This window comes from Euprymna scolopes, chromosome 3, assembly GCF_053919585.1.
Source record: "Euprymna scolopes isolate OS-2025 chromosome 3, ASM5391958v1, whole genome shotgun sequence".
Taxonomy (NCBI): domain Eukaryota; kingdom Metazoa; phylum Mollusca; class Cephalopoda; order Sepiida; family Sepiolidae; genus Euprymna; species Euprymna scolopes.
The window spans coordinates 108,351,044-108,363,795 of NC_136484.1; the positions used below are offsets into that span (position 1 = coordinate 108,351,044).

The 12,752-nt window shown below is 35.8% G+C and overlaps 1 protein-coding gene across 2 annotated transcripts in view; it reads left to right on the plus strand.

The window, feature by feature from the left end:
- LOC145258076 (uncharacterized) overlaps window positions 1-12,752 on the plus strand; it is a 546,496-nt gene that overhangs the window by 2,090 nt on the left and 531,654 nt on the right. For both annotated transcript variants that reach the window (XM_080115806.1, XM_080115809.1), the window contains exon 1: window positions 1-684. This exon is cut by the window's left edge. In XM_080115806.1, coding sequence (XP_079971932.1) covers window positions 315-684 — 370 coding nt within the window. In that variant the 5' untranslated portion in view covers window positions 1-314. The remainder of the gene's footprint in view (window positions 685-12,752) is intronic.

Here is a 12,752-nt window from a genome sequence, read left to right on the forward strand (position 1 = left end):
TCATAATTTTTTTTAACGGAATTTTTAATCAAATTTTGAGATAATCTTTAAGTCTAAAATGGAAACGAGGCGGATTAGGGATTTGTACATTTGTTTTTAATTCAATAATTTGTTTTTGATATTAATATTGGAGAAACAGAATTTTTTTAATGTCCATTAAGTTGATATTTCGGGGGGAGAGAGGAAAAAGGAGCGAAGAAGGTTCATTATATTTTTCCTTTCTTTCTTGTAAAACGGAAAGAGAAAATTAGGAAGGGAATATTTTAAGGAATTAGAAAAGAAGTCTTCGGAATAAAGTTTGTGTTTTAAATCTTATGGTGTCAACTCACTTTGGTCGTCAACACGCACCAATAGAAGCAGCAGCAACAACAACCACAATAGCGGCGCCCGTGACAGCAGTCGAAACTTCCCGCCGGGTTCTACGTTTCGGACGTGCTACGGCGGTCGCTCTGTATCGGAGATTACCCTCAAGTACCACGACGACGACGGCAACGACGGGGTCCCCAGGGCCGACCCAGTCACCCCCGAACGTCGCCCCGACTGTTCTTCTGGCTACAGGCGGCGGCGACGCGGCTATTGGAGCGGACTCGTTCGCTCATGCCGGCATCCCCGGTCAAACCGGGCCTGCTAGGGGAGCGAACGGAGGTCCAAATATTACCACCACGGAAAATCCCATGGAAGACGGTAAGTTCAACTTTTAACCTAACCTTCATTAAGCATGTTTTACAAACCGAAAAAGTTGTTAATAAATAAATATGTAACAAATAAACGTCACCCAAGGCAAGATAAGTTACTCTTCCACCAAAAAGTAAATAGTACTGTGAGCACATAAGTTAAAACAACGACAAAGACGGCGGACATGAAACTGTCATCATGGAATCTCGAGAATCGATCAAAACTCGAAAATAAACACAATATTGATAGAAATCCAACCAATAAATGTCACGATGATACTTATTTAGTGGATGACTACCAGTATTAAGATTTATTTTCGAGTTTTGAGCGATTCTCGAGACTTCAATGGTAACAGCCTCTTGTCACCCGTCTTTGTTGTCGTTTTTACTCAAGCGCTCAGTCAGCACTACTTGCATTTCAAACTTAAAATTTATAAAATATGTTAAAACACCAAAACTTGTGCAGGTAGACAGCATACAACTTATTTTGCCTTTCGTAACATGTATTTCTTATATATTTGTTTATTGGCTACTGTTTCCAGTTTGTTGTCTTTTGTAAGAAATGCCTCTTTTATTTTTAGCGTCAACACCGAGTCATAATCGGGGACCCGAGCAAGTAAATTATGACGATTAAAAAAAAAAAAAAAAAAAAAAACTCCAGAAGCAACATAACGGAAAGAAATTACGTAAATAAACGTGTTTTCTTTTTCAGAGACTTTTTGCATATTTTTATAATCACCCCGCCATACACACAAACAAACAAACAAACAAACAAACAAACAAACAAACAAACCAACAACAACAGCTGCCACCTTGGAATCTTTTCAGCAGGTTTAAAGCCATAGAGTGAATGCGGTATTTTGGTGAAAGAATCTTGCAAGAGTAAGCAAGTTTTGTCAAAAAAAAAAAAAAATAAAAATAAATAAATAACACTCGCCCCTGAGGCCCCTCCCCCGAAATCAAACAGGGCGAAATGTTCAAGCTAAATAAGGATCGTAATTATTTTTGTTTAACTAAACATTTTGACCTTTTTGCTAGAAACAACGTGTAGTATCTGTTTTAATGCTGCATTTGAGTCATTTCTGTCTTCGGTCAATGAAGCAGAAATTTTATTTTTATTCCAATCCAGAGTTCCCTAGATTTCCTCCCACATTAAAAACTGACCTAGTGTCTAACTTTGCCATCGTGGGGAAGCAAGTAAATGGGAACAATAACAACAGTTGTATATTTATATAATAGCAAGGTTAACTGGTGTTATCCGGGAGAATAGTAAGTTGTTTTTTTTTTAATTTATTGTGAGAAACTTTTTTTTTACTGTACTATTTTTTTTTTTAAAGTGGGCTAATATTTTTTAAAACCCTAATCTAACATTTTGCATGCTTAGTATCGTCTGCTTTTGTTATTGCGGATTTCATTTCGTCCATTTCCGGTATGGCGGATCTGAACGAGAATCACAATCCACCCCCACCCTATATTTTTAACTGGTATTCTGCAGTTGGTATTTTTTACGACCTAACCCAGCCCCCAACCTCCCTATGTTAAGAACAGCTTTCGAAATAAACACCCTTAACCTCGAAAACTGTACTACATACTAAAACATACTATAAAATTATACGTGGTGGGGAGGTGATTCTCGTTTGGGTCCGTCCCGATATCGACTTGAGATTTTCCGTCGATACTCGGGATTAACTCGGTAAAAAGTAGTTAAATCTTACAAGTATCTCGAAGTATACCTTCCGAAAATTTATGACTATCGACATATTCACCCCCAAAGATTTAATTATTTAGAAAGTAAGACACGTGTTTGGTATTTTAAACTGTAGTTAACAGAACAAAAACGGATGACCCCCCCCCCCAAATAGAAGAAGAAGAAAAAAGAAAAAAGAAAATATATGCAACAAATAAATGTTACCAATCTACCGGGATAATGTTATTTGGCTTTTAACTTATCTTAAAGTGCTTTTTTTTTATTAAAAAAAAAAAAAAAAAAAAAAACCTCACTGTCCACTTTGTTGAGTTAGTTAGAACCATGAAAAACAAAAACAAAAAACATGACTGCCATAAGCTTAGCAGGAAGACCCTTGATATCGCTCAAAAATTAGAAATAAATAAAATGTCAATAGAAACAGATGCAATAAATGTCACCAAAAGTGTCAAAATTTAATATTCTACCAGCATTTTGTTTATTTTTCAATTTTTAAGTGATTAGCAAGCATCTTCACGCGATGCTTATAGCAGCCATGTTTTTTTTGTCGTTCTGACTGAACACAGTGAACATTAGGTTTGTTTTGAATCCAAAAAGCTTTAAAATGAATTAAAACACAACATTATCTAGGTGAGTAGAAGAGTGACTTATCTTTCTTGCCTTTGTTAACGTTTATTTGTTGCATATTTGCATTTTTCCATTTCTGATAATATTCGTAAGACAATGAAAGATGAAGACACCGTGAAGAATGAGAGTCCAAATAATCGAAGAACATTCTGGTAAAAGAAACATGCTTATCTATGAGGAGAACTTGAGTGCACATATTTGTTTCTGCTGCCGCCTTCTGCATTAAGAAGTAATTGAGAAGACATGTGCATTTAGGCTGGCACCGTGTGCGTTTATATGTGTAAATCAATAGATATGGACATATATAGTTTTATTATTATTCTTTATATAAATCCAGTCATATCTTGCTACGATGTGTAAACCGTTTCGATCATAATAGATCTTATCTCTTATCTTGCCTGATGAGATTTATTATGATCAAAATGGTCTGTACATCGTAGCAAGATATGACTGTAGTTATATAAAGAATAATAAAAAAACAATGTAATTTGCTCTCTTTGATTGAGCACTATCAACGACCTTTGTTGAAATTCAATTACTCTTCGTTTTTGGATATCTCTCTACCTGGAATATATATATATATATATATATATATATATATAATTTAAAGGAGATTAGAATAATAGTCTAAAGAGCTAAGTGTATTTTAATGTAATAGTGAAATTACTAGTTTAATTAAAATACAGGAAATGCTCGTTGTAATTTAGATATATAATAAGCTCGATAGTTAAATGTCCTAGAGCTAATTCAATATTAAGTAATGTGATTTATAATTTAAAAGTTTTAAAATTTTTAAAATTTAAAAATCAAAATTTAATTAAATTAAAAATCAGTTTCATAAGAAGGAACAACAACAAAGTCAATTATCTGTACGATCGTTTCGGAAATCCGTGCTTTTTATATATATCGTCAAGAATGAGAGTTCATATAGAAACGCTGTTTTAATTTGAATAAAATAAAATACGCGTCGTACGCTTGAAAGCCAAATCACAACGTAATATTAGGAAAATAAGCACAGATTTTACTTGTTTGAAATTTATCACAAATATATTTCAGAGGTAGACTCCATCTTCAGTGAGTTGTTATGTTTCTTTATTTTTTCCTTTTCTTTTTCCTTGCCATGTTGTACATTTGAAGAAAGAAGTCTGTATAGAGCCGCGCGTTGTATCTGGCGGTTGTATTTTGAAATCTTTGAACTATGCGTAGGTAACGCGAGAATAAAGTAAAGAGAGTTCAATAGAAACGTTGTTTTAATTTGAATAAAATAAAATACGCATCAAATGCGCTTGAAAGCCAAATCACAACGTAATATTAGGAAAATAAACAAAATATTTTACTTGTTTGAAATTTATATACAAATATATTTCAGAGGTATTTTGTGATAAATTTCAAACACCCTATATTGTTAACTGGTATTACGTTGTGATTTGGTTTCAAGCGCATTTGATGCGTATTTTATTATATATATATATATATATATATATATATATATATATATATATATATATATGCACGTGTGCCTTTAGTTTGTTAGTGAAAGCGTGTATTTACTAATAGTGATTTGGAAGAGTCTGGTTGCCGTAGTATAAAAGATTTAATTGTTAAAAATCGTTTGAGATGGGCTGATAACGTTGTAAGGATGAAGGACCAGTCATAAGAAAAAATATTTTATTCTAAATTAAATGTGGGAGCTGGAATACAGAACACACGCCACAAGGATTGTTTGAAGGAGGATATGAAGATGTGTGGAATTGATCACACAACATTGGAGACGAGTGCATCCGGGAGAGCAGAATAGGTGACTGGAATAAAGGTTGGAGTGAACGGCGTCATCACACCGAAGAGCAGTAAAAAAAAAAAAAAAAAATTGGCACTGCGAAAATCAGTTATGCGTACAATTGAAAAACGATAACGTATTCCTGAATTGTGATTGAATGTGTAGACTACGAATCTTCTCATATGGAAACCCATATACTAGATTCGGGTGATGGCCAAAGGGAAGGAAAGAACCGCGTGAGAGTGTTCGGATGACAGTGCTGTTGAGTATTTTCCATGAAAATGTCTCATTACATGCGTGCTGCTTGCCGAGGGGCCCTTTCGCCCTGCCTCCAGTGGCTAGGGTCAAAGTTGTGAAATAAGCACATACGTTGTCTGAAAGATAGCAAAATAAAAGGGGGGAAGAAAACGTTGTGTCTGGGTTTTTATAGCTACGCGCCAATATTCGAAGTGAATATTTCTTTCGATTTTTGATTGGTTGAAATAAAAACTGCTGACTTGAGCTTTTGTCCAATCAAGAGTCGATGCGTAAAAACAAGATTTGATTCACTGCTGCTGTCACTTCTAACAACTGTAACCTTTATGTTTCCTTGCGTAGTCCCGCATCATATCGCAGGGTCTATGCAGATGTTATTTTATTTACGGCCTTTCTAGATGGTCAGACACAAGATCAGGTATGGGTTTAATGTAGATTTTTCTGTGGAACGAACTGGATTCGAACTTAGCACACCGGTGTTTGCAGCTTAGCAACCGTCACCCCTGTTCGGGTCCGCAGATATTATTTTGTCTCTATTTCTATTAGTCGTGTGTCTGACCGGGTGCATACCAGCGATTTTCAAGTCCTGTTGAAGCGTTTCGAGCCAACACTATTTTGACCGTCCCCTTGACCACCGACCATCAACTGTCAGCTCGTATGTTACCTTAGCAAGGCTTTCATTTATTCACAACTAGCAGTTCCACCCGGCTTTGCTCGGGCCCTATGTGCTGTTCATAACTTTATGTGCATATGTATATATTTAAAAGTGTGAATATGTGCGGTAATGCCTTTCTATATAATAAGCTTCCTTAACTACCATAGGGAAAATTGAGATCAAATTTAAAAAAAATCTTTGACCCCAATTTTGACCCCTTAACATTTATTGTTTTGGGCTCAAATTGAATTAAAATGTTTTACACATGTCCAAGTAACCTAGATCTAAAATTTTAAGTGTTTAGTCCCAGAATTGGCGGAGGAGTTTGGTAGAGTTTTCAAAGATCAAATCGGTGAACTTTGACCCCTTAACAGCAAAATTTCTGGCCGAAACCCGATTTAAAAGTTTTCCCAAATCTCAATACCCCGTATGTCAATTTTCGAGTCTGTAGACCGAAAATTGACAGCGCTATTTGGTAGGGAGATGCACACACACACACACACACACACACACACACACACACACACACACACACACACACACATTTTCACTTTTATATATATATAGATATATGACCGTACTATTTCAGTCATGATTCACAGAGCTTGTTGGCGATTGATGACGCTTCATATTGTCGACAAATATTGTTCATTGATGATGATGTTATTTAGCATCATGCATTCATTTCAAATGAATCAGACCATTATTGTTAGCATTCGATTCCCCGATATTTTTCTAGTTGGAATTCTTTCCAGAAAGACATTCGGTATTTACGAGAGGGACCATGTGGAGGTTGCCAACATTCCTAAATGAAAGTGTTTCCGTGGAACGAACTGGATTCGAACTTGGCAAACTTAGGTTTTCAATCCGTGTCGTTAGCCATTTAATCACCGTCATCTCCATGATGATATGGCCAAGTAAGGTACTGTCTGATACCCAACATAGCATCTTCATCTCTTTGATGCTGAGACAGTACTTCAACTTCTTTGCGGCTGGTCAACATTCAGCACCATAAATTGCGAGTATTCAGATGAATAAGGGTCTGATAGTTGGGGATAGCTTCTAGGTTGGCAGAATGTGGACAAGTCGAACCTGGTATGACAAGTGGGTGGAACCAGAAACCGATGCACGTTGTTGTCGCAATCGAAAAAGGATATCCATTTTATAAATTTCAGCCTCACCCCAACACACACACACACACACACACACACACACACACACACATCCCCCCACACACAACGAAATAAACTGTAACGCTACAGAAGTAAATATAAGTATTTCAGCTTTCTAAAAAAAAAAAAAAAAAAAACTTGTATATCCTTTTTTATTTTTTTTTTAACGAAGTTGGGCGTTAACCGCCAGTGTCGCTCGTGCACGTGTCACGAATAAAAACTATTTCAATTAAGTTTATTTCTACTGGACGAAATATAATCCGAGTGAAATAAATATCACCATTTCAGCGATTTTTTTTTCGTTTCCAAAAAGGATATGCAATGACAAAAAATTCCATGTAACAATTTGGGTTCCATTTTCTACCAAACGTAAATGTAACGGGCACGAAATAAATGTGAGCAATTCAGTTCATTTATTTTTGTTCCTTTTCAAAATTAATAGGTCAACCATAGTCGTGGGGGGTCCAAAGGCTCCCTTTTAATTGGCTATTGCCGTAGATGTACAAGATGTTACTACTTTCCATGGATTGCTCAACTTGGCCTTGATCCTCACGTTATAATGCTGAGTGCTTTTAGCAAGAAGGCATCAATAACTAGACCGAGAGATCATTAGTGAATGCGGTAAACGTTAAAGGTCGGGGTTATAGAAGCAAAAAAAAAAAAAAAAAAAAAAAAAAAATTCTGTATAGATATTACAAAAGATATGTTGTTTTTTCGTTAAATATTAGATGAGGAATCATTTCGAGTTAAAATCCATTTAATATGACGTATGCAAAATTGAGAAAGATCACGGTTGAAATGTGTTAACCTTATGCGAATAAGCCAAATCAAAACAAAATGGCACCGAATTTGACCTGATATTGTGTTTATCTAAACGCGAAACTAGAATTTTCACTTGAAATGATTCCTTATTTGATAATACTTACTAATATATAATATAAAGTGCACGTGTCAGTTTGTATGTTTGGCTAAAAGTGAAACACGACAAAATAAATACCCACCAAGTTAGTATTTTCTTGACCGGCATTGCCCTGGATGAGTAATATCCAAGGTTTTAAAACAAAATTATCCATTCCTTACTCTTAGTCTGGCGCAGATTTCGAAAAGGTGGGTGGGGAATTTTCTAGTCAGATTATATACTAATTAATGGGAAGTAACTGGTATTTCAAAATCAAGGAATTGATTCTCTTATACCAACTCATTATGAATTGTTATGTGTATGTTCAGAAAACGGAATACACTGAGCAGAGAAGAAATAGGGGCAGGTGAGGAGAGAGAGGTGGGAGACCGGGGTAGAAGGGAAAAGAAAGATAGAAAAAAAGGAAGCTTTTATAGAAAAACGATACACTTTGTCCTGGACGATATCAGATAGCCCTGCTAGTATTAATCTAAATTAATAATATTTAACAAAACCAACATAAAACATATTTTAAATGTCTATACAGAATTTTTCGCGCATTATCCTCTGACCGCGATCTTTAATGTTTACCACGCATGCTATAACCAATAATAACTAATGTAATTAATCCCATTTCTAGATATTCTTCCCTGAAACAATGTTAATCTATACTAATATATGTGACCATTTTAGACATTTTTCCAACAAAAGAAAACATAACTCTGACGAAATAAATGCAACTATTTTTAGTTAGTTTTTTTTTTCTCCCCCAAAGTAAATGTAACATTAATTTCTGTATAAAATTTGAATTTTTTTTTATTGATTTGTGAAGAGACACGTGACCGGTGTGCAACTTACGCAATCGTTTTCGTAATGTTTTAATCATGCGCACTGTATGAAATCAATTTACTTTACATTTAAGCGGGAGTACGCCATTGATTAACCAATCAATCGAACGATACTTCAATGATTGATCTGTACACTTATCTATGTCTCTCGATGGTAACTTTGGAGACGAGAATACCAATCATGAAAAAGTCTCCTCATACACACGCACGCATGGGAAGTAAACATTCCAAAGCCAAAGATGTATTCACATCACACGCATATTAGTTTAGTTTTAGCATAGTGCGTCTTGCCCGTGTTTCGTTGAATAGTGGAAATTCACAAAACTCATCGGAAACAGATTTATGTTCCTCGGAAAAAGACACAATTGGAGATTTTTTTCTTAGATTAAAAAACAATAAAAATTGGCAGAAAGAAAATTAAAATCATTAAAAGTCATAAGGGTAAAGGTCTTACTTGTTATATAATTTGTTAGTCCTCGTCTGAAGAATATATATATATATATATATATATATATATATATATATATATATATATATATATATATATATATATATATATATATATATAACTTTTTTGTGTATTGATATTACTATTAAAAAAACTTTTTCTATTTTTTTTTCTACACGATTTATGCTTAATATACGTAATATTTGCGTAATAAGGTTATAGTAAACACAAACCTCTTTCTATACATATTTATGTATGCGTATATGCATATATTTGTTTAAAAATTTTGCCTACCAAACTTCTATGTCATTTTTGGTATAGAGACATGGCACTTAATATATAGAGTATTCGAACCCATGCGAATTTAAACAACGCTTACATTGAGGAGAAAAAGCTTCACTAATTCATTTCACGCGAGCTACGCATTCCCCCTGATTTTAGACATTAGAAAAACGAAAACGTTTAGCTTACGACTTACTTTTTCCTTTGGTGTTCATGCCTGAGCTATGATAACATGTTTGCTGTAAGGCAAAAAATGAAAACATGAACCAATAGCTATTACGTTATGCATGCATATTTGTAATGCCGTCGTTCGACTTTCACCTGGCAAATTTCTTTTCTTTAATTTTCACAATTTTACACCGATTTTACCCGGATAAAACCCAAATATAAAGTTTCGCATGGGTTCGAATACCCTATATATTAAGTTTCATGTTTGTACACACAAAAAAAACCGACAGAGGAGTTTGGTAGGCAATGTTTTTTAAACAAATATACCTAAAACTGAGGGATCAATTTAGTAGAACGTATAATTAAAAAGTGATCTTCGACGTTGAATGTCATTAACTAACTTTTTTGTTCAAAATTGTTCTGTTAATCGGAAATTTAAGTCTAATGAATGATGAAAAAATAATAAAAAGTAAAAAGTTACAGATCGGGGGAAACTCTTTCAGGTCCTTTGTCTTTCGAGACTGAACGGAGGCATTCATTCATTACTTTATAAAACATTTATGGATTTCTTTATATATTTTTTTAGAAATATAGAATAAAATGTTTTTGGCGTCGCAGATTTAAATCCTTATTTTAGCATTACTTTACAAAACTAAGTGACAATCTTTACATCTGTGTGGTTTACATAAACATAATGATTGCCTATGACATGGGCAATTATATGTTGCATGTTTTAGAGTGAGCAAACCATACAACCATTATAAATACACAGAAAATAGACCAACCAAAAGTATTATAAAATTGCACTTTTCTTTTTCTTTTGTTTTTATGCAACACGTGGTCGAGTCAGCTACTATATATATATATATATATATATATATATATATATATATATATATATATAAAATATATATATATATATATATATTTATAATGAGATTCATCTGTTCAGTCTGAAGGAACAATGGACACCCCTGTAAAGGTAACTGTGCGTGGAATTGTGAGGCAAGAGTGTCGCAATCTTCAACCACAACTCTCCTGAATCGGCCCAGTAGCAAAGAGAGGTCCAAGACTTACTGAAAACAATGCCGTAATAAGCGGAGAGCACTTACAGCACCTGTAATTCTCAAATGGGCACCCATTTTAGTACTGACTATGCTAGATCTATCTTTATATCTATAAAAGTGAAAATGTATGTGTGTATGTGTGTCTGTGTGTGTGTGCGTGTGTGTGTGTGTGTGAGGACACTTCTCAACTTAGTCTAATGGTTATCGTACTTGACTTACTGTCTTTAGGTTTTGGCTTCGATCTCAGCTCGAGTATTTTTTTTTACTTACAAGAAGTGAACTGTTCAGACCCCCCCCTCAAAAAACAAAAAAAAAAAACCAACATAATACTCACATGCACATGTCTCAGTTTTCTCCCGTTTTTTTTTTTTACTTCATTGTTAAAGAAATTTAACTTTACGTTTAATACCGAGCAACGACGGGTACATTTTCTAGTATATATATAATTTCATGAAACGTTAATTTATTTGAGGAAGGACTTAATAGATGTGAAAATCAATTAACTAGCAATAAAAACGATGTTATATAAACAGAAAACATAAAAGATCAGTTGTAAACCGGTGATATACTCGACGCACTGGTTAGACATCATTTGAAAAGCAAGCATGCGTTTGACCTAAAAACACAAAACGTACCAACACAGACACAAAAACACACAGATCATCATAGATCATCATAGCCAAATATTACACGATTAAGCAAAGACCAGGTCTATATAATGTCTCATTTTTTTCTCATCAAAACTTAATACAAAACTCTCCACCTTAAAAAACGATATCTGTAATGACTGAATTTAATTTCACCCATCCCTCTTTCTCTTGGCAAGCCCTCAGCAGTGAGGATGGTAGCCTGTTCTGAGTATGTGCGGAGGTGGCTGACAAGGTTGATCCTGGCCTTGAACTGCTTGTCACAATGCGGACGCCGAGGGTTGACTTGCGAGCTTTTTTCTCTCTACCCCTATCTCCTTCTCTTTTCCTTGAGGTCCACACACCGGCTGGCCTCGAAGTTATCCGTGCCTTTGGCGATGGTCTGCTTCCAGATTTGTCTGTCCTTGACCTTGGTCCCCCACATGCATGCATTTATGCCACACTTCTTCAGGTTTGCTTTCAGAAGATCCTTATATCCTTTTCTTCTGACCTCCTCGAATGCGTTTTCCTTTTGCCCATAAGAGAGTTGCTTCGTAGCTGGGAACCGGACATCTTGACAACGTGGGCCGACCACCTCTGTTTTTTTTATTTTTTAATTTTTTTAAAATTACATTTTCACCCCAAACAAGGCACATTGCCACTTTAGTGTAGGGGGCTACTATCAGGGGAAACAACTACTGGGGTACTATGTAGGGATTTGGGCAGCAAGATGTTGGTTCACGTTGCACTTGAACTTCTGCATGTCAGTACAGTTGGGGAAGCAGTGACCTGGAATGACATTCCAAAGTCTAGCGGTTCTTGGGAAGAAACTACCGGAGTAGAAAGATCTTTTACATCTAGGGATCTCTACAGTGTGGGGGTGGGATTTTGCAGCTTGTCGGGTCTGTCGAGGGTGTTCACGTCGTTGGTTCCTAATCATGATGGCTTCGATGCTGATAGTATTGGCGTCCTGGTAGACATTGAGATTAGTGTGCTAGTCCTCACAGTAGATGTTCAAAATGCTCTGCAGGCAACATCGCTGGAACTTCTCCAGCGACTTGAGGTATCTACGGTACGTCGTCCAGGTTTCTGAGGCGCCGGGAGCACGATAGCTTTGTATACAGCCATTTTCGTGCCTGTGCGGATGCCTGTCTTCAAACACACGAGTTCGAAGACGACCATAGGCAGCTCCGGCTCATTTTAGGCGGTATTGGACTTCGTCTTGGATATCAGTGTTGGATGACAAGTCGCTTCCGAGGTATGAGAAGTGGTCCACGCTTTCCAGAAATTTATCGGCGAGGATGAGGGAAGAGTAGCCCCTCTCCCCGGGCTTTGGTTGGTATATAATAGGCATTTTTTGAGTTAATAGTTAGACTGAGCTAGGTATAGGCGCAGTTGAAGACCTTCAGAATCTGCTGCAGGTGTTCTTCCGAGATAGGCGTCATGCAATTGTCATAGGCGTAGTGGAATTCCATCAGGGATGTAACGGAGGTTTTGTTTTTGATTCCAGGCAAGACAGATTGAAAGCTCGTTCGTGTGTCCTGTAGGCG